Source organism: Phoenix dactylifera, chromosome 6 (assembly GCF_051530095.1).
Source record: "Phoenix dactylifera cultivar Ajwa chromosome 6, Ajwa_hap1_PhDact_Kaust_v1.1, whole genome shotgun sequence".
Lineage (NCBI taxonomy): Eukaryota > Viridiplantae > Streptophyta > Magnoliopsida > Arecales > Arecaceae > Phoenix > Phoenix dactylifera.
This window is the reverse complement of record NC_143195.1, coordinates 21,154,230-21,176,436: the sequence shown is the minus strand read 5'-3', so window position 1 is coordinate 21,176,436 and position 22,207 is coordinate 21,154,230. Positions and strand designations below refer to the sequence as shown.

Sequence of the window (22,207 nt, the reverse complement as noted above, 5' to 3'; positions counted from 1 at the left end):
TTACCAAGGTCGATAGATTCCATGTAGATGCACACTCTACTCCTACAATGAACCTACTGCAGCCAATCTACACCACCCATATGGCTAGAGATCATGTATATGTGTAGTCAAACTACAGCATCTCACTATGAATAGCCGAAGCACCGTAGGCCAAAAGACCAGTCATACTACTGCAACATCAAGTAAGTCACGACGAGTGGATAGACATCCAAATGACTTCTTGCTTTGGTCACGCTCTGTACCCTTGTTCTCTAACAAGCACCTGCACATCACTCCAGTGTTCCTACACTATGGACTCGAGACTCCTCTATCCAAAAGGATAGTGATCTGTGCACTAATCTCATCAGATCAATCACCGTCCTTGTGATGATCCATCAATCAGGAGAATTTAGGAATTAATCATCAATGACACATGGCTCAAATTCTCAACTCTTGAAAATATGCATCATCATCTTATTAATTTTTTGGAGAATTCATAAACATATACACAATATGAATAAAAAAGATGCCCATTATTATTCTATAATAATAAAGTCAAGTACAATACTATATCTCAGAATAAATTATGTGTCAGCCAGATTGGCTTCTAGGATATACATCTAACAAGAAGTATCATGCTAGCATCAATAAGCTTCATAAGCTGGCAGCTTTCAAAGATGGAGATTTGGTGTGGATTCATTTTCAAAAGGAGCATTTTTAACTGGAAAGTATGGGAAGCTAATGCCTCAAGCTGATGGTCCATTCAAGGTATTACGATGTATTGGGGAGAATACTTACAAGGTTGAACTTTCAGGAGACTATGGTATTTCAACTACATTCAATGTATCTAACTTGTCCCCTTATCATTGAGATGAAGATGAAGCTGGTCCAGACTTGAGGACGAGTCTTTTTCAACCGGGAGAGCATGACATGGGTGCCTAAAGAGAGTCTTTTCAACTTGGGGAGCCAAAAAGAATTTTTCCTATGGCAATTTATTTTTGGTTTATGCCTAAGCAAAGGCAAATTTTGGGACGCCTAAATATGGTCTTTTTTTCCTCACATTTAGGACTCTTATGGAATGCCAATATATGATATTTTTCTTTCTTATGGGATGCCTACTTAGGAAATAACTATTTATAGCAATTTATCTTTCTTCCTAAGTTTCGGATTATTTGTAATTGCTTAAAAAGTATTCCAAACGTGCCTATATAAATGCATGCCCTATGTTTTATTTTTGGAAAGAATTTAATTCGAGTTTGTATGAATTAGGAAATTAAGCCTTTGGCTTGTTTTTCTTCTTTTGGATGTTCTGTATCTCTAGGATTTTCTTTGGATGGTGAGTGTGTTCTTACTCTGTATCTCAGAGAGATTGTCTATAAGGATCACCAGAACTCTATATTCTTAGGATAGATTTCTTTGGGTGGTGATTTTTTTTTCCATCAAACTCTATATCCCTTGGGTGGATTCCTTTGGGTGGTGAATTTTTATTTATCCATTGTTCTTGTTCTTGGAAATTTTTGGATTTACCACTATTCTCAAATTTTTGGTTGGTGCTGGAGTGTTCGTTATTGTCTTTCTCTTCTATTTTTTCCGGCATCACTCCTTCTTCTTCTTCTTCTTCTCCTCCTCCTCCTCCTCCTCCTCTTCCTCCTCCTTCTTCTCCTTCTCTTCTTCTTCTACTTCTTTTGCATCTCCTTCTCCTTCTACCTCTTCGCTCTCCTTCTTCTTCTTCTCCTTCTACTTCTTCCTCTTCTTCTTCTTCTTCTTCTACTTCTTCCTCTTCTTCTCCTTCTTCTCCTTCTTCTCCTTCTTTTTCTTCTTCATATTCTTCTTCTTCTTGTCTTCCTTCTTCTTCTTAGTTCTCTGATACGGGTGCTCAAGGAGAGTCTTTTTCAAACGAGAGAGCTAAAAAGAAATTTTATCTATGGTGATTTTAACATGAGTGCTTAAGGAGAGTCCTTTTCAATCGAGGGAGCCAAAAAGGAATTCCTTTTATGGCAATTTATTTTTGGTTTATGCCTAAGCAAAGATAAATTTTGGAACACCTAAATATGGTCTTTTTCTTTTTCCTCACATTTAGGGCTCTTATGAAACGCCAATATATGATGTTTTTCTTTTTTATGGGATGCCTACTTAGAGAACACCTATTTATGGCACTTTGTCTTTCTCCCTAAGTTTAGAATTATTTGTAATTGCTTAGAAAGCATTCCAAACGTGCCTATATAAAAGCATGCCCTATGTTTTGTTTTTAGGGGGAGAACTTAATTCGAGTTTGAGTGAATTAAAAAAGTAAGCCTTTGGCTTGTTTTTCTTCTTTTGGGTGTTCTATATTTCTAGGCTTTTTTTAGCATAGTGAGCATGTTCTTGCTTTATATCTCAAGAAGATTGTCTGTAATTGGTGATCACTAGAGCTCTGCATCCCTAGGATGGATTTCTTTGGGTGGTGAGTTTTTTTTTTCATCAAACTCTGTATTGCTTAGGTGGATTCCTTTGGATGGTAAGTTTTTATCTATCCATTGTTCTTGTTTTGGAGATTTTGGGTTTACCACTATTTTCAAATTTTTAGTGGGAAATGGCTACCTTACTGACGAAGACTAACCTCCCACCACCCTTCACCTCCTCCCTCTCTCTATCTCTATCTCCCCTCTTTTTTCCCTCATCTCTCTCCCTCTCTCTCCTATAAGATGTCATGGCTGTGGCACATGCAGTTATCAAGGGGCAGAACACCTGCCTCTTCCTTCTCTCCTCCTTCGTCTCTCTCCCTCACAGACGAGCCCAATTCCTTTTTTTCCCCGTGCCTCTAGCTCACTCTCTCTACCCTCTCTCTCTCTAGATCTTTATCTCATTCTTTCTCTCTATCTCTGTTTGCCTCTCTCTATCTTTCTCTACCTCTTTCTAGATCTCTCTCTCCCGCACACTTTATTTATTGCTACCTCGTTTTCTCTCTTGATATCTCTAACCCTTGAACCAAAACCCAGCTCACTCTCTCTCACCCCTATCTTGAGCCATCCTAAGGTCATCTCCCACATCACTTTTCCTCTCTTCCTATTTTTCTAATTAGAGCCAATTTGATTGTGTAAACTAGTTAGAGACCTACTTTACTATCTATAGATACTCTAGTGTTTAAAAGGTAGCTTTTACGTGTCTTAAGCTTTCTAGCCATGCTCTTACCTAGTAAAGTTCGTACATGGGAACAACAATGTTTCTAATCTAAAGGAGCGAGAGGAACTCTTTTACTTGAAGATTCGGGTGAAGCAGAGTATTATCAAAACTATTGTAGATGCTAAAAGCCAGAAGAATCTTATCTCTTAAAATTTAGCTCAGAAGTTGGGGTTAAAGTCCAAGTTTCATCCATATCCTTACCCTCTTGGTTGAATTTAAAAGAACTTCGAGGTGAAGATCATCAAGCAATGTACCTTCAAGTTCGCCATAATAGAGAGGTATATTAATGAGGTAACTTGTAAAGTAGTTCCTTTGGATATTTGCTAAGTTATCCTTAAGAGGCCATACCTTTGGATCGAGATACAGTCTTCTGCCAACATTTGAAGAAGTATTGATTCATAAAGGATGGAAAGGAGTTTATGATCACTGCCTCCAAAACACAAGATAACATTGACCTTGCAGCTGCTACCCAAACAAAGCAACTTGTTAATGCTTGCAACAAGTTTATGATGATAATACAAGAATCCGATACTACTTATGAGAGGCCAAGCCCTCATCCCTTGGCTCCACTAATCGATCTACCGAGATCAAGATCGAGGATGAGTCGTCCTAGTCATCGTCGATGATGAAGATGGCAATGAGCGTCCATATCACGAAGTCCAGATGCGGGAGCAAAGCAAGCGATTCATTGAGACCCAAAAGTAAAGAAAAGCCACGCCAGAAACCATCTTCGAGCAAAAACTGTGGTTCAACCGCGATACAAGAAAGTAGGCCTGGATCCAAGAGAATCTTCAGACTCGATGTGAACCACTTCGGCTACTAAGAGTAGGGCTGGACAGAGTCCAAAAACAAAATTTGCCATATTGGAAAGTCAAGTCATGGGGCAAACTTCCAAAAGCCATAACTTGATCATATGATGTCCGATTGAAATTATTATTTTCTTAAAATTAGGCAGCTTTTCGAGATCTAAAACTTTGGGCCAACCCCTAGAAGCTAAATTGAGATAAAATTTCATTTTTTGGGCCCTAAAATAGGCTAGTTAAACCAAAACTTTTCTTTTTAGAAAAATTTTTGACTCGACCTTATCTTCCAATCTGTAAAGAATTAGGCAAAGCGAAAGAGATAAAATTGATGTAGAAGTCAAGATTTACCTCCTATAGAGTTTTAATTTTTTTAAATTATTTTTACTGGTCATATTTAATTTTAGAGGACAATTCCTATTAGAACTAGAAAAGGAATTAGACTCAAATTCTAAAAAAGAGGATTTCACTAGTATTATAAATAGGACTTATGTACTGCAGTTTAGGAGATGTAGATCATCAATAAAAGAAAAAGGGATTTAAGCCCTACTTTTGGGATTCTTCCATCTTTCTCTAATTTTTTTTGAGAAATTCAAGTTAAGCAAGTTAAAAAAAATCTACCACCCACAAAATAAAACCTACCAAGACTTTTTAATAATGTATCATAAATGTACTGGAGTCTTCCATGCAGTATTACTTCCATTTCCAATGACATTTATCCTCCAGCTATATCAATTATGAACCTTGGAAGCGACCAATACTTAAAATAATCTTAGAAAAGCATGGAAAAATCAACTACCAAGGAAGAGACCAATGTTAAAAATAATCTAAAAGAAGCATGGAAAAACCAACTTAAAGCATGTCCTTTCTTATCTGATATCCTCCTTAAGATATAAATTCTTATTCATGAATAACAGGAGTAATTTTAACATATTGATCTTAGAATCTTCCTCGTCTCCTCATTCTGTTGTATTCCATTAGCTTCCATACTCTTTAAAAGGTCATCTACATCTCTCCCTGCTCTAACATTAGCCTTGATCAATGTGTGATACATATCCTGATCCATGGGCATTGCAATTTTTAATAAACCAATGAAAGTCTCAACATCCTTGATGCCATTGTCCCCTTCATTGTTGATATAATGCAGTATACTCTTAACCACCTTGGGGTTTGGTTGCCACCCTGCATTTGGAACATAAACACAAAGGGCATTCTTCATAAACTCGTATGCCTTGTCCAACTTGCCCTTCTCTGCATATCCAGTTGCGACAATTCCCCAACTATTTGCTGGTGGATTCTTCCCTTTGTTTAAGAAATTATCAAGCATTGCCTCAGCCTTTTCTAGCAAACCCTTTTGCCGGTACCCAATAAGGAGAATGTTTGGAACACGAAAATCTAAAGCATTTCCACTTGATTCCCATTCCTTAAGCAACACTTCAGCTTCTTCCAACTCCCCAAGCTTCACCAACGCCCCAAGCATGGCCGTATAGTCCTTGTTGATAAATTTCTTGCAATTTAACTTCTGAAGTTCCCATAGCTTCTGCATCTTGGATTTCATTCCTAAATGTCCATAAAGGGAGATCAGATGGCTGTAGCCGAGCCCATTTTTTTTGTCCTGCTTTTCTTCTGCTTTTTGAAGTGCAGACACAGCCTTGTGAATAAGCCCTGCTTTTATATAGATGTTTGCAACCACAGCATATGTGTTCCAGTCAACGACAATCTGTGGCTGATGCTCCATCTCTTCTAGAACTTTCTCCATGCCATCAACATTACGCCTTGTGCCATAAGAATTTATGCAAATTCTGTAGCTGAAATTATCAGGTAAGACCCCATTATCCTTCATTTCAGCCAGAACAAGAGGAACCTTTTCATGCTGGCCAGTATTTGTGTAGAGGCACATGATATCATTGTAAGGCAGAGGGGAGGATGCTAAGCCCATCACTTTCATCTTATGCATATGGGACAAGGCCTTCTCAGTTAGGCGTTCTCTCACATAACAGTTCAAGAGCGCACCATATGTTTTTTCCGTCTTGTCTTTCTCATGCATGCCATTGAAATAGCTTTCAGCAGAGGCCAATCCATGAACTTCACCAATCAGATCAAGATGCACAGCATGGTCGCTTGGCATAAATGATACTTTGCCTTTATTTTTCATCCACTCGGAAACCTGTCCATGCATCGTTTTAGGCACACATGGAAACACTGAGAATTTTTGTGAGCAAAATAACAAAAGCTACAAAATAACTTATCTTTAGCAATATCAAGGACCTCATTTTTGTCAGGCACAACTTATGCAACAAGCCATAAACACAAAAACATGACATAGATAACCAAATTAACTATTTGTGAGGAAGCCGACTTTAACCACATAGGATGAAGGTGCAAATACTCAAGCTAAGTTCTTTGTTGAGCATGCTCTTCATCTTCCATGTCTTTAATAAAAAAAAATCAACTATATTCACTTTTCAATAACTACTATTTGATAATAAGATTAGAATACCAGTGTATTATTATATATATTCTAGTAGTACTGCAATGATGCCAGTACTGATACAACCAAGTGTACAATGTACCTCTCTTATGATAGGATACTTTATCATGTCAACCATACCAAAGCGTATTAGTGAGATTCATTACATTTTAGTTGTTGATTTCTGTATTCAAACATGTAAAATTTCAGTGTGGAGACTGCCAGAGGTTTATTCAATGCTCTTGTGTTTAACTTGCCTTCTATCATATGTTCATTGAGGATACATGCATCCAAGTTACTCCTTTACATTATATTTTAAAATCTATTAAGTGACTAACTAACATGATTTTTACCTCAAAATATGGGTTAAATTGCTTTGTAATTTTGTTGTTTTACCAAATGAAGTGCTACTTATTTGTGTGCTTGATTTAATGCTATAGTGCACGTGCTTAGGAGTGAAAGAATAATGCCCTACAAGCCAATCGCAATCTGTATTGCGATAGGATTTTTTTTTATTTTCCAGCTCATGTACATGACATTTTATTATAAATGAAAAAGACATGATGTTTCATCATATGCTGCATCTTATATTTATGATGAACCCCATAGATTAGGGCAATGGTTTTATGACTATGATGAGATCATGCAAGTGAGATTTAAAATCCTAAAACCTTAATCTAAAATATTCTCAGTTGTTGGTACATTGAGTCGGGGATCAATGTTACCGGAAAGACTAGCACATCTTCTGTATGCTCGATGGAGAGGGTGATTGATCTCACAATCACTTGTGTCGAGATACTAATACAAAGATATGGGTGCTCATTAGAAAAAATGATTTCACTGAATTGACCTGCCAAGAGAATATCTTATGGAATCTTACTTACGTGTCAAAAGATGATTCTTTTAGTGGAAGTTGTGCAACTTGTCCTTTAACCTGAGACCATGTTGCCCAAGGTGACAAGCCAAGAGGGGGGGTGAATCGGTTTTTCTTGATTTTCGATTCCTTAATTATATTAATTGATGAGTGAGTGATTTAGTTAATATAAATTAAGTGCAAGTAGTGAAGTTAGAACAATACACAATACAAACAACAAGAAGTATAGTGGTTCGGTGCTCTGCTACACACCTACGTCCACTCCCCAAGCGACCCCTTGGGAATTCACTATAATTCCACGGATTACAGTTGGATTGTTTTTCGGGCTCACAATCCAAAAACCTTTACACTTGGTTTTCCGGGATCACCAAAAACCTGTGTTGGTTTTACGGGCTCACCAACAAACCTTCACCCTTGGTTTTACGGGTTCACCAACAAACCTACACCGTTGGTTTTACGGGCTCACCAACAAACCTTACAAGATTGTTAAGAAGAAGAAGGTTGAAACTCTTAAATGAGCAGATATAACAATTATAAGCTACAAAAAAGAGTTAAAATATAGTTATCGCTTTGACAAGGCTCTTCTCTTCTTTGTCAAGGAATGCTTCACTCTTCAAGCGTTGGTGGAGCTCTTAATGCCTCTTTTTATCTGCTCAACCACTTCCTTTTGACTCTTGAATGAAGCACCTCAATGAAGAATACTAGGGCTTTTTCTTTCTTGAGTAATCTTTGATTTCTATGCAAAGGATGACTTGTTATGATGAATAGTATCATTATAAATACTTTTCCACATGTTTAGGTTACTCCCCATTAGTTAGATTTGAAAAACCATCCGTTACTAGCCGTTGGAAGGTCAAAAAGTACTTCTGCAGAATTAGTCGTTATGCATCTGCCCGTGCTGGGGTCGACTCAAACTTTTCTGGGATCGACTCAAACCACTGTTCATCATACTTGGAGTCGACTCAACTTCCACTGGGGTCGACCCAACTTTCACTGGGGTCGACTCCTGCTACAGCGGGGTCGGCCCTCTCAGGAATCACAAGACCTTGTATTTCAGCTATTTTTCACTGGGGTTGACTCAACTCTTTTTGGGGTCGACTCAAGCTACAATGGGGTTGACTCAAACATTCCTGGGGTCGGTTCCATCTGGGGTCGGCTCAAGAAAAGTTGGGGTCGGCCCTCTCAGTAAATTTCAGAGACTTGTTTTCTTGAGGCTTGAAGCTGGGGTCGACTTAAGGTTCTTTGGGGTCGGCTCCGCTCCTGAGGTCGACTTAAGCATACTTGGGGTCGACTCCACTACTGTTCATCCGTGCCATTTTCGCAGAGGTGTGCCTGATGGTTTCATGATGTGCCAGGGTCGACTCCACCTATGTTGGGGTCGACTCATTCCACATTTTGCTGCATCTTAAGGTTAGACTCATCCTTACAATCAATGAAATATATTTCAAGTAATTTTGAATGTATGCCATGGTAGTGCTACATACTCTTAATAATGAAAATTACTATTTTGCCCTTAAGAGTACATTTCACTTGAAACTTTGCTGAATTAGAATTTGGAATTCTCTATCCCTTTTCTATTACAAATTTTATCTCATTATTAATTATTGAAAGACATCTTGATGTCATTCTTCTAATGTATCGAGAGTGTCGAACTCAGTAATGATGTATCACGTTAACTTGTAGTACTTAAGTAGATATTTCCTCAATGGTTGTGTTAATCATCAAAATAACACTATCATCCTCAATCTCCCCCTTTTTGATGATTACAAAATATTGAATATGAGCAGATTGATACTTATCTTAAAATTAGAAGATTTGTTTTAGAAGAGCTCAGGTTGCTGAATTTCAGCTTTTCAAATTTGAAAGTGATGACTCCCCCTCTTTCATCCAAATATTGCCAATTAGAACTTTTGATTTTCTCCCCCTTTCTTTTGTATTTGGTTAAGGATGAAACTTCAAAAATTTGAGATAAAGCAAGAGTTTCAGGTTATGTATCGAGGCATGAGAGGTATGTGCCAAATTCTGAAATTTTGATTAAAAATTTAGACTTTAAAATTTTCATTGTTACATATTGCTCCCCTTAAGTGAATATTATCTCTTACTATAATTTTCAAACTTATTTGTCCCTTTATATTTCAACTTCTTTCTTTTCTTACTTCTTCCCCTTTTTGTTATCATCAAACAAGTGTATGGCAATAGATAAATAGAAGCAGTAAATAATAAATATTCAAATTTCATTGATCAAAATGGAACATTGTAGTACATTAATGCCAAAAATACAATGTTCTTCAATCAAAGTGCAAAGGACATCAACAAAGCAAAATGCATATGAGAGCTAGATAAATCCTAGGCACTAATCATAATGCTAATATCAGCCTAGGGGGTATCTAAGGGCTGTGATCTAGTCCTCATCCTCCTAGCATAAGTGGCGAGGAAAGGTCGAGCCTGATGGGACTGAGTCTGGCGTGGACCTCGCTGAGTTGGATGACTCTGTGCCGAAACCTCCGACTCAGTTGCTCGGGGCACAGATGGACCATGAGCCTCTCTCTCTGTAATGCTCCCACTTGCTCTCTGAGATCTCTAATCTCAGCAGTCATAATGTCCATCCTGCTCGTCAATCCGTCAGAGAGAGTCCTCACCTGAGCTGACACAAGCTCAGTCATTCTACTCCAAAACTCCTCTGTGCACCCCGTGGGTATGGATGACAACGGTCCAGCCTCTGAAGGTGCCGTAGGATGATCCTCAGGTACCTCAGCCTCAGGGATGGGGTCTCTAACCTCTGGTGCATCACCCTCCGGTGCATGTATCCCTGCTCCTCCACGCACCCACTGCCCGTTCACCTTCTCATAACCCATACGAACTAGGGACCGTGCAGTGTAAGTGTCAATGAATAATAGATGCCTAGAGATCTCTCCCGCCACAGATATGTCATGCTGTCGGAAGACCAGGGTGAGTATCATACCATAGGGCAGGAAAACTCTCGATTTGCAGATAGCCTCTCTCATCTGCCTGATCATCATAGCTGGGAGGTTCAGGGGAATGCCCTGAATGACGTGCTCCATAATGACCAAATCTCGCTCAGATATGTGATCAAATATCCCACTCTTCGAAAATAAAATCCGCCCTATGAAGTTGTGCAACAACCTCATCTCAGCTGATAGAGAGCTAGCTATCACATTTTCGGAGTACTCAAAATCATCTCTCTCAAAGATCAACTGTAGAGCTCTCAACTTGCTCTCCGATCTTTCTGGAATTGTACATTCGCAGGGGAGATGAGCAACTCACTCAAACTTTCTTCCGAGACCCTAACCCTTACTCCTCGGACCTCAGACACAAGCCCTCCCGGTCCAACTTTTAGGAAGGCATAGAACTCACGAACCAAGCCCGGGTAGGTCACCAAATCTAGGGAGCAAAGATACTCCCATCCTTGCCTTCGGATCCAATCCCCCAAACGGAACCCTTCTTGATCCAAAAATTCGGAGTGGATCCTTCTCCCCGTGGTAACCGGTCTCCCCACATATTTTGCAAGTGGAACTGCAGGAGAGGGAGGAGGAGGAGGCTCTACACGTGTCTCACCTTGTGGGGGCACTGTAGAAGAATCTCTAGCATGTCTATTTATAAGGGTTGACCGTGAAACTCTCCCGGATCTCTTAGCAACGGCTCGCTTGGGTCCCATTTTCACAAATGCTTCCTTAGGTCTTGATCCAACGGCTTGGGGATGCAATCTTCTACTGTTTGGAGATGATTGGAAGAGATTGGAGAGTGAAAAATAGGATTTTAGGAAGAGCACAAAATGAAACAGTGCCCTAGAGTAGCTCATGGGTCCCCTTTTAAAAGTGGGGTCCCATCGTTGGGTCGACCCCAGTTTCTGCTAGGGTCGACTCAACGTGGGGTCGACCCCATTCTGGCTTGGGTCGGCCCTAGTTCAGGCCAAATTTTTTTTTTTTTTAAATTCTTCCTTTCTTCCAATCCTTGCCAAATCTTTGTGGAACATTGATATGTGAGTAAGGAATCTAGAAATGAATAATTTTACTCATGTTTCATGGGATTTTTAAAATAAGAGAGGAGTATCATAAGGCAACTTGTTCCTTCCATTTTCTTTCAATCAAAGGGATCACATATGCCTAATTCCCTCCTAAGCATGCAAAATCTATTTTCACTTAAAGGTTTTGTGAATATGTCAGCTAATTGTTTCTCGGTACATACATGCTCAATACATATGTTCCTATTTTGCACATGATCTCTAATGAAATGATATCTTATTTCAATGTGCTTGGCTTTAGAGTGCTGAACCGGATTTTTGGTAAGGTTAATGGCACTAGTGTTATCACACTTTATAGGAATGTTGTCTAATTTAATTCCATAGTCCTCTAGTTATTGCTTAAGCCATAGTACTTGAGCACAGCAACTTCCGGCAGCTATATACTCAGCCTCAGCCGTTGACAATGCTACTGAATTTTGTTTTGAGAAAAAGTGTTTAATCTACAACTTCCGGCAGCTATATACTCAGCCTCAGCCGTTGACAATGCTACTGAATTTTGTTTTGAGAAAAAGTGTCTAATCTACATTTCCTCTACTAAAATCATTATTTAGCAGAAATTTGCTTAATCGATCATACCAAGCCCTAGGTGCTTGTTTCAATCCATATAATGCCTTATGTATCTAAACACATGATTTGGCAATTCATGATTCTCAAAACCAGGAGATTGCTCTACATATACTTCTTCCTCTATATAACCATTTAAGAAGGCACTTTTTACATCCATTTGATACAATTTGAAATTCATGAAGCATGCAAAAGCTAGAAGTAATCTAATAGCTTCTAATCTGGCTACGAGAGCAAATATTTCCTCAAAATCTATCCTTTCTTCTTGATTGTATCTCTTAGCTACAAGTCTAGCTTTATTTCTTATAACTACCCCATTTTCATTTAATTTATTTCTAAAGACCTATTTTGTTCCAATTACAGAATTATGTTTTGGTCTCTCAGTTAATGTCCATACATTGCTTCTTTTGAATTGATTTAATTCTTCTTGCATAGCATTTATCCAATTTATGTCTTTTTCAGCTTCTTCATAATTCTTAGGTTCTATTTGTGAAACAAAAGCAAGATAGTCATTTATATTTCTAAGAGAGGATCGAGTTCTTACCCCTTGAGATGGATCACCAATGATTAAGTCTTTAGGATGCCCATATGCGTACCTCCATCCCTTTTGCAAGTTTTGAGATTGTGGTGGTACATGATCATCTTCGTTTTCTTGATTTGGTACGTCATTAAGATTCAATTTTTCGAACTCAAAAATTTCTGCATCATGAGAAGTATTTTCTCTCCTAGGAGACTCACTATCAGACTCATCAAAAATGATATGAATTGACTCTTCAACTACAAGAGTTCTTTTGTTGAATACTCTGTATGCCTTGCTAGATGTAGAGTATCCTAAAAAGATACCTTCATCTGACTTGGCATCAAATTTATTTAGATCCTCCTTGCCATTGTTTAAAATGAAACATCTACATCTAAATACTCTAAGATATTTAGCAGTTGGCTTCCTATTCTTCCAAAGTTCATAAGGAGTTTTCTTGGTTATAGGTCATATTAAAACACGATTTAAAATATGGCAAGCAGTACTTACAGCTTCAGCCCAAAAGTACTTTGGAAGATTTGACTCACACAACATCGTGCGTGCCATCTCTGCCAAGGTCCTATTTTTTCTTTCAACAACCCCATTTTGTTGAGGCGTTCTAGATGCTGAAAATTGATGGGAGATACCATTTTCATTATAAAATTCTTCAAAGTGTTGATTTTCAAATTCAGTTCCATGATCACTTCGAATCGCAATTAAGGTGAGCTTCTTTTCAGTTATGATATTTTTATAATATTTCAAGAATGCTGAAAATGCTTCATTCTTATGTGCAAGAAATGAAACCCATGTATATCTTGAGAAATCATCTACTATGACTAGTCCATACTTTTTCCCTCCTAGACTTGCAGTTCTAGTAGGCCCAAATAGATCCATGTGTATGAGTTCAAAGGGCCTAGTGGTTGATACTATATTCTTTGATTTGAAGGATGATTTTGTTTGCTTTCCCAATGAGCATGGTTCACAGATTTTGTCTTTTTCAAAGATTAATTTTGGCACATTTTTTATCAGATCCTTCTTGACTAGTTTTGATATTAAGTCCATACTAGCATGTCTTAGTCTACGGTGCCAAAGCCAACTTGTTTCACTTTTTCTTTCTTCATTAGTAATTAAGCATAATCCATTTTTCTTGCCTAAATCATGAAGATGTACCATATAAATATTTCCATGCCTATGTCCCATAAGTACAATGCTATTATCTTTTGAATTTGTAATTCGTATACTGAAGCTTCAAATGTGACTTTGAGACCATTAATTCATAGGTTATTACAAAATTGACTTATGCTAAGCAAGTTATGTTTCAGACCATTAACTAATAAAACATTTTCTATAAATATGGATGGAGTAATATAGATTTTACCCTTTCCAATGATAAGTCCTTTTCCATTGTCTCCATAGGTTACCACTCCACCCTCCTTAGATTCCAAGATGACAAATTGTTCTATGTCACCTATCATGTGTCTTGAACAGCCGCTATCTAGATACCATCGTTTATCCCTCTTATTAGCTGTAAGACACTCCTGCAATCAAAGTCAAGAATGTGCTTTAGGTACCCAAACCATGTTGGGTCCTTTAAGGTTAGTACTTGGTGTTCCTTTTGGAACCCAAATTTTTTTGGACTTTAGCTTACTTTTATCACTCAATTTGTTATAGCTAGGCTTTCTAAGATTGCATTCATATGCTTTGGGTCCTACTTTGTTGCAGTAATGACAAGTTATATTTTCAGTTTTGGCTTTCACAAATATGTTTTTTAAGTATTTTTGCTTCCTATTTGTTTTATATCCCAAACCAGCCTTATTATATACAGCTTTTTGACTATTAAGAATCATATTTAATTTAGTTGAAATAAGTGTAAACTTGTCCACTAAGGATTTGTATTTTTCTGCATCCTTTTTTAGCTTGACATTTTCAGCAATTAGATTTTTGGTTTCATTTGTGAACCTCCTACTTAATGTTTCATAGTTATTAGATAGTTTCAGCTTATCTTTGATAAGAAATTTATTTTCATCTTTTAGAACTTTATTTTTATTGATTAGCTTTTTTGTTCTCCATCAGTTCTAAAAATGCATCATGTAACTCTTCTACTGAAAAATCACATTCAAGTTCAGAATCTACCTCATTGTCATTGGCCATGTAGCAGATTTGGGCCGTCTCTTGTTGATCTTCCTCTTCCGAACTTGACTCCTCACTTTCACTCTATTCAGCCATGAGGTTCCTTTTTTTAAGTTTTCTTGCCATCCATTTCAATTCCGAGCAATCTATCTTGAAGTGCCCGAGCTTGTTACACTCATAGCATATTGGCACTTATTTTTTCTTTTCCTTTTCTTTTTCCTTTTTCCGGCTTGAGCTACATCTTATGAAAGATTTTCTTTTATGGAATTTCTTTTTACCTTTCATGAATTTTCTGAATTTTTCTTGCAAGCATTGCCATTCCTTCTTCATCATATTCCTCCTCAATATCGGACTCCTCTGATTCAGTTTTCTACTTTGGAGTTGTAGACTTCAAGGCAATGGTCTTCCTTTTCTTAACCTCCTCTTCTGAGTTTTGTTTCATGGTCAGCTCATAGGTCATGAGTGATCCTAGAAGTTCTTCCAATTGCAGTGTATTGAGATCCTTTGCTTCTTGAATTGCAGTTACTTTGGCCTTCCAAACTCTTGGTAGAGACCTGAGAATTTTTTGCACTAGTTCAGAGTTAGCATAAGACTTTCCTAAACTCTTTAGTCCATTTATGATTTCAGTGAATCGAGTGAACAATTCAGTTATGGACTCAGTGGATTCCATTTTAAATAATTCATACTTATGTACTAATATATTTATTTTTGACTCTTTGACTTGATTAGTTCCTTCATGTGTGACCTCTAATTTATCCCAAATTTCTTTCGCGGAGATGCATGTGGATATTCTATTAAATTCACTTATATCTAGTGAGCAGTAAAGTACATTAATTGCTTTAGCATTTAATTGTGCAAGTCTTCTATCACTCTCATTCCAATCCATTTCAGGCTTAGGAATAATTGTGCCCTCTATACTAACTATGGGTGTGTGTGGCCCCCTAGTTACGATGTTCCACATGTCATAGTCTAGTGCTTGAATGAATATCCTCATCCTAGCTTTCCAATAAGTATAATTAGTGCCGTTAAACAATGGTGGTCTATTTGTGGATTGTCCCTCGCTAATAGAACATCCTACTTGGGTTGTCATGATCTTTGACTCTTGATCGTAAGATCAACAAATACTATGAAAGCACCTTGCTCTGATACCACTTCCTTTTGACTCTTGAATGAAGCACCTCAATGAAGAATACTAGGGCTTTTTCTTTCTTGAGTAATCTTTGATTTTTATGCAAAGGATGACTTGTTCTGATGAATAGTGTCATTATAAATACTTTTCCATATGTTTAGGTTATTCCCCATTGGTTAGATTTGAAAAACTATCCGTTACTAGCCGTTGGGAGGTTAAAAAGTACTTCTGCAGAACTAGCCGTTATGCATCTGCCCGTGCTAGGGGCGACCCAAACTTTTCTGGGGTCGACTCAAACCACTGTTCATCATACTTGGGGTCGACTCAACTTCCATTGGGGTCGACCCAACTTTCACTGGGGTCGACTCCTGCTACAGCGGAGTCGGCCCTCTCAGGAATCACAGAACCTTGTATTTCAGCTATTTTTCACTGGGATCGACTCAACTTTTTTTGGGGTCGACTCAAGCTACAGTGGGGTCGACTCAAGCATTCCTAGGATCGGCTCCATCTGGGGTCGGCTCAAGAAAAGTTGAGGTCGGCCCTCTCAGTAAATTCCGGAGACTTATTTTCTTGAGGCTTGAAGCTGGGGTCGACTCAAGCATACTTGGGGTCGGCTCCGCTCCTGGGGTCGACTCAAGCATACTTGGGGTCGGCTCCGCTCCTGTTCATCCGTGCCATTTTCGCAGAGGTGTGCCTGATGGTTCCATGATGTGCCAGGGTCGACTCCACCTATGTTGGGGTCGACTCATTCCACACTTTGCTGCATCTTAAGGTTAGACTCATCCATACAATCAATGAAATATATTTCAAGCAATTTTAAATGTATGCCATGGTAGTGCTACATACTCTTAACAATGAAAATTACTATTTTGCCCTTAAGAGTACATTTCACTTGAAACTTTGCTGAATTAGAATTTGAAATTCTCTATCCCTTTTCTATTACAAATTTTATCTCATTATTAATCAGTAAAAGACATCTTGATGTCATTCTTCTAATGTATCAAGAGTGTCGAACTCAGTAATGATGTATCACGTTAACTTGTAGTACTTAATTAGATATTTCCTCAATGATTGTGTTAATCATCAAAATAACACTATCATCCTTAGACCACCATGGTATCTTGTGTACATTAATTTATATTTTGGTTCATACTCATTCATGACTAAAGTCGTGTACGGGGTCTTCTGGATACGGTGGATTGTGTATGAAGGTTGTGAGTAAGTCAACAAGGAATCAATCACTTCTAGTAAGAGAAAATCGCAACTTACTTACGCTAATCGTATGAAAATTCAGGAAGTCTCTGATCAAAGCAGAATAAAAATTAGAAAGAGTTTCTAATATTTCATTATTCGAATTATCATTAGAATACTGAGAGAGAAATGAATATGTAATTGAGTTTGACATAGATCCATACTCATATACATATTCGGAATGCAGCTTGATTGAAGAATTAAATTGCACGGTAACTTGCCACTGAAGGGTATATTTGGGTATTTCCACCAAATTTCATATTTTTCAAGTAGACATGATACGTTGCTAGACGTCAATCTTGTCTTGTAGATTTGATCGAATTAAAAAAATTAATTCGATCACTAATTAGAAAGAGTTCTAATTGTTAAGCTCGGGTTTGCACAGTTTGGACCTAAATCGATTAGAAAAGTTCTAATTAAATCAGGTCAACTTGCATCCGGACCTACTACTGACTAGATATGGAACCCAATGGGTCACACACAAGAGAACTAATCAAGGATCTAATTAGATTAGATCATGTTTGCATAATGAACATGCTAGCACGTGTTGCAAACTCTAGCTTCTAATTCGAATTGGTTTCGAATCTGATTCTTGATTTGGATTGATCTAATTAAATTGGCTTTTTGGTTAAATTATATCCTAGTTTGGACTAACCAAAAGTTGGCACCTAATTGGCTTGGTTTGAACCCAATTGGATTGGATTTGATGGCGCCATGATTGGATTAGGATGAAAAGTCCATTTGGTTAAAGGACTCTAATCTATTTAACTACCTCTTCTTATCCTCATGCCCAAGATGAATGAGGCGCCATCTTTTATGGCTTTTAGATCACCATCAGCCATTGGATGAAGGGATAAGGATGAGAGGCGCCTCTTCCCTATTTTTTAGGCATGAGGAGCGTGTGGGGCATGTGCGGAATGTGGGGATTGGCGCCTCTTGATGAGGCACCTCTTCCTTCATGAGGCGTGAAGACTTTCACGCCAAGTGCACCCCCTCGCCAACTATAAATAGTTGGCATTTCCGGGTTCTACACAATCAATCCAATCCCTTCTTTCTTACATCTCTCTCCAAGGTTGTTCTAAATTAAGACAAAAAGTCTTCTTTAGGACAAAAGGCTTAGAAGGAGAATTAGGAAAGAAAAAGGCAATTAGAAAGAAGGAGAAGGAAGCCAAGAAAAAAGGGAGAAAGGCAAAGCACTTAGAAATGTTATTTTGCCTAGAAGCCAATTGAATTCTTTGGAAGAATTCAGCATCAAGAATCAAGTTCTTTAGGAGTTAGAATCTTAAAGCAAGTTCCCATATGGATCAATGTTGGAGGGTGAATACTCGGGCGCCTAGTGAAAATTCTGAATATTGGAATTAGCATTACAGGTATTCTTTTATTTCTACATTTATTTTATAAGTTTGATTGTTACCATTAAGATGATCTTGGTTTTAGGGTCTGATGTTACGGAATTTCATTATGAAAATTTATGAAATTCCGCGCTTTCGCTGCGCCCCTACATCATAGAATCCCTAACAAGGAGATGTTTAAACAACCGGAATACGTCTCTACTATGACTTGGGATATGGGATTTCTATAAAGGAGTCAGCTAACATTTTTGAAAGCACAAAGCCCATCTCCATGCCATAAAAAAGCAACTGGAAATGGTTTAGATGGGAGAAAAATTAATTAGAATTAACTGAATGTCACATCAATTAAAAAGGAAAAAAAGAACTTAAATGTATCACAAGAGTCATAAGTCAGACATCAAACTTTCAAAAATTTACAACATAGAATTAACAGAAAATTTATATGTTCTTTATTTAACTGATGGTAAAGAATGAAGAGACTGAGTCTAGAAATGTTAAGAAATATTTCCATGATAACCATGAAAGAGAAGTGACTAAGGTTCAAAAATATTTTTTATTTTAAGAATTGGCTTTATTTGATATTTATTAATAATTTTCTGGATTTTGATCATGTTAAGTTAGACTCTCCAACAATGCCCTTGTTCGTGTCCATTCACAACTGAAAATAGGTTTTTGCATCTATCTAGCTAGTAGTGTGTAGCAGAATGAATTTAGGTGCAGAAATGGGAAAGGAACGCTCTTGAAAAAAAAGGGTAAGGAAGCACTTAAGAGGAAAAAGATTTCAACAAGACTCCAAAGCAAATGTGGCACATAAGGTAGAAGATCTCAGGTACATACCTCTGTCGTACTTCAGAATACTAGTTGCATATATTTTGGCATTTTTCTCTATCTTTTGGTATAGATAGCACTATCTATAATAGGGATACGCATGCCAAAATGGCCGCCAACATGATTAGCAATACATTGATACTTACACAGAAAATTCTCCTTCACCAGCACTATTACCAAGTTATAATTTGTTATCAGCAATATTGCCAAGATCAAGAAGTTACTACAGCTTTGTTTTCATGAGAAATGAAAATATGTTGAAATTGCACTAATAATGCTTCATATCGCCCAACAAGTGATTAGGTTTCCAACGTAATGCCAGTCATTAATGAAAAAATGAACCATTCTTCCATAAATATAAAATCTTGTAACTTTTCCCTATATAAATTAAGTCGATGGCATTTAATTGTCCAAGAAAATAGGTAGGTCCGTTATAATGCCCTAGGCCCGCTACTGTTGTCCAAATTCTGCCTATGAAATTGTTCCTTGACAACTTTAGTAAATTTGACTTTATCGGATGTCTTTGAGACACAACTTAAATAAATCAGATTATTCTCCCCAAACTTTTTCCTCGCTGCTGCAACCCCAATGCAATCCAACTGCTCCCACCCCTCACCCACCACCACAAAGAAAACAAAACAAGAAAAAAATAAATTTTCAAATACCTTTGACATAGAGGGTCTCATGTGCTCACAACCTATAGTTCTTTTATTTGAATACTTGCAGCAGAACAAAACCAATCACCTATAAAAAGGGTAAAAATACATCATGCCCAAAAAAGCACATGCACATGTTGTGTTTTTATTTGAATACTTGCATAGGTCATTATGGAATACAACCAAAAATAGTAAAGACTTTAATTATTTTTTGCAAAATACAGTATCTATAATCTACACAATCAGTGAATCACTAATGTAAAGGGCTACTCATCGTCTCAGCAACCTGGAACCTAGGAGGGATAGATTGGGAATAGACCTAAAGTTTTCTTTAGCTTTTTCCTTTTTTTTTCCTTTTTTTTCAAAAGAGTTGCTGCAGTAAAACTCCAATCCATGCCAATGCATTTGTCAGCCCAATCCTTTACCATTGCACCAAGTAATGGTCGCTTGGTGGATCATTAATCTAATTACACCGAAAGCAACCCAAACTAAGGGTGATACACTAGAAATTTTGATAATGAAACCCCAATAATTACGCAAGAATCATACAAAGCACATACTGATCCTCGTGTGATTTAGAGACACACCCACAAATCCACTAACTCACAATCCAAAGAGTAGCATTTGCATATCATGGAAAAGTGTTTACTGAAGATGAACTTTTAGATCTCCAAGATGTAGACACAAAGGAAACATTCTGAATGAAGTCAAACTTGCTTCCCTCACCTTCGTGCTCATGCTTATGATTTTTTTTTTAATGGAAGTGCTATTATGCTAAGTTGTGCCTTTTATTAGTCATGTACAGTGAAGAAGGAATTCGACGAAAGAGAGTAAAATTAGAGGAAGTGGATAGCTTCATAAGCAAAATATGTTTACTATATTGACGTTGCACATATAACTGGAGTGAGATATATTCTAAGAGGAAAAGAGACAAACATGTTAAGAGCGTCAGTTGAAGAGATGAACCTCAAGTGCTTGGTTGTACCTCCGGCGCTTCCGGAGTTCGCGAATGATGTTATGGAGCTCGACGAGGCGGACGCGATTCCTCTTCTCGACCCAGCGGTCGAGCTCCGGCGCGAGGCTGACGCTGGGATGGCCGAGCGGCCATATCATGGACTGGAGAGTCTGGCGAGGAGCTTTCTTCATGCAATAAGACCGGCTCGGCTGGAGACCGAAGGTTTCTGGGGACCGGAGACGGGCTTGGAAGGCTCTTCTCAGGCCACGAGCAAGGGAGAAGAGACCGGAGTCCATCGAGGGAAAGGGAGTTTCGGATTCTCGTATTCTGATGCTGAGAGGAACTATATCCACTCGCGAAAAGACAGCAGCGGATATTGAAATCTCGGCCTACCTAATAGTCGGGCTCTCCCGAGACTCAAATCCAATTACTCGCTGGAGCAAATCAGAAAAATTCAATTCAAGTTTTAATTCATTTCCTCCTGAAAATCATGTGAAAGTTATATATTAGTTACCTAGTGGTATCATTGCGATCAATCTGTTACTCATAAGATTTGATAGACAATTGCACATATACATGATAATTAGGACTGGAACGGATGAGGCTGGGCTACATAGAAGGCAGCCTAGGCTTTGTTTGGAAAAGTTTTAGCTTCAGGCATCCTTAAAAAGAATTTTCGGGCTATAGCAGGAGTCTAGCCTGAGCTCGAACCCAAGCCCAACCTAAAGCCTAAATGGGTGTGATCCAAATGAGCCTGACTTCCTTGAATGGCAATGACCGATGCAACAAAGGTAGGATGGTCAAGGAGGAGACCAATGCCATGGTGAAGAGGCGGAGGACCTAGACGAGGTGGCCATGAGAAGCAGTCGAGGGTGCTGGTGAAAAAGGGGTCCAGTTGAGGGCGGGGAACTTGAACTTGAAGGGCGCCAATGGGGCTAATGGCAGGGGTGAGAGGGAGGGCACAATGGAGGAGGCGTTAAGCAGAAGACATTAGAGAAGTTGGAGGGTGGTGGAGGGGGATGTAGAGAGAGATAGAGAGAGAGAGAGAGAGGGGTCGAAGTTGGGGATCTTGGGAGACAAGGTTCTTGCTGGTAATAGATTGAGGCTCGGCGGGGTAGTCGGAGTTGTTGGGCAGAGGCCTGCTCGAATATTGGAGGGAGGTCAAGCCAAGAAGGGAGAGGGAAGGTGGGAAGGAGGGAAGGGGAAGAGAGAGAGAAATTTCGAAAATGGTGTGGTGGTTCTTAATTTACATATTTCAATTATTAAAGATCTTTAATTATTTAAACTTTGTTAATAATTTAATTTAAGATACATAGATTATCACAAATGGTGTGGGTTCTTACTTCATATATTTCACATAGTAAGCATAGGATAAACTTGGGCCTTGGAATGTTAATTTAAATTTCATTTCTATTAGATTTATTTCATTCCATTATTCCGTATGCATCTATATGAATATGCATGTTTGTAAACATATGCATGCATAGTCATATAAATG

General features: G+C 38.2%; 2 protein-coding genes across 3 annotated transcripts; both read right to left on the bottom strand.

Moving 5' to 3' along the window:
- Nucleotides 1-4,782: 4,782 nt before the first annotated feature.
- Nucleotides 4,783-21,366, bottom strand: LOC103698308 (Tetratricopeptide repeat (TPR)-like superfamily protein). Of its 2 annotated transcripts, none has more exons than XM_039120252.3 (3): nt 21,224-21,366; nt 20,721-21,143; nt 4,783-6,108 (listed from the first exon to the last, which is right to left on the bottom strand). In XM_039120252.3, exons 2-3 carry the CDS (start codon nt 21,003-21,005, stop codon nt 4,867-4,869), a joined length of 1,527 nt encoding a protein of 508 aa, XP_038976180.2. In that variant the 5' UTR covers nt 21,006-21,143; nt 21,224-21,366; the 3' UTR covers nt 4,783-4,866. The 2 variants fall into 2 exon arrangements, with proteins under 2 accessions (XP_038976180.2, XP_038976181.2); XM_039120253.3 differs by having other exon boundaries at nt 20,721-21,190; nt 21,286-21,357.
- On the bottom strand, nt 6,122-20,712 carry LOC149753344 (uncharacterized). Its single transcript, XM_089923885.1, has one exon. The coding sequence runs from the start codon at nt 15,626-15,628 to the stop codon at nt 14,909-14,911; it is 720 nt and encodes a 239-aa protein (XP_089780011.1). The 5' UTR covers nt 15,629-20,712; the 3' UTR covers nt 6,122-14,908.
- Nucleotides 21,367-22,207: the final 841 nt, after the last annotated feature.

Coding starts and splice junctions, on each gene's coding strand:
- LOC149753344 (XM_089923885.1), bottom strand. CDS start 15,628: ATGACAACCCAAGTAGGATGTTCTATTAGCGAGGGACAATCCACAAAT.
- LOC103698308 (XM_039120252.3), bottom strand. CDS start 21,005: ATGGACTCCGGTCTCTTCTCCCTTGCTCGTGGCCTGAGAAGAGCCTTC. Junction 6,109..20,720: donor GGTACAACCAAGCACTTGAG/GTTCATCTCTTC, acceptor ATGCATGGACAG/GTTTCCGAGTGGATGAAAAA.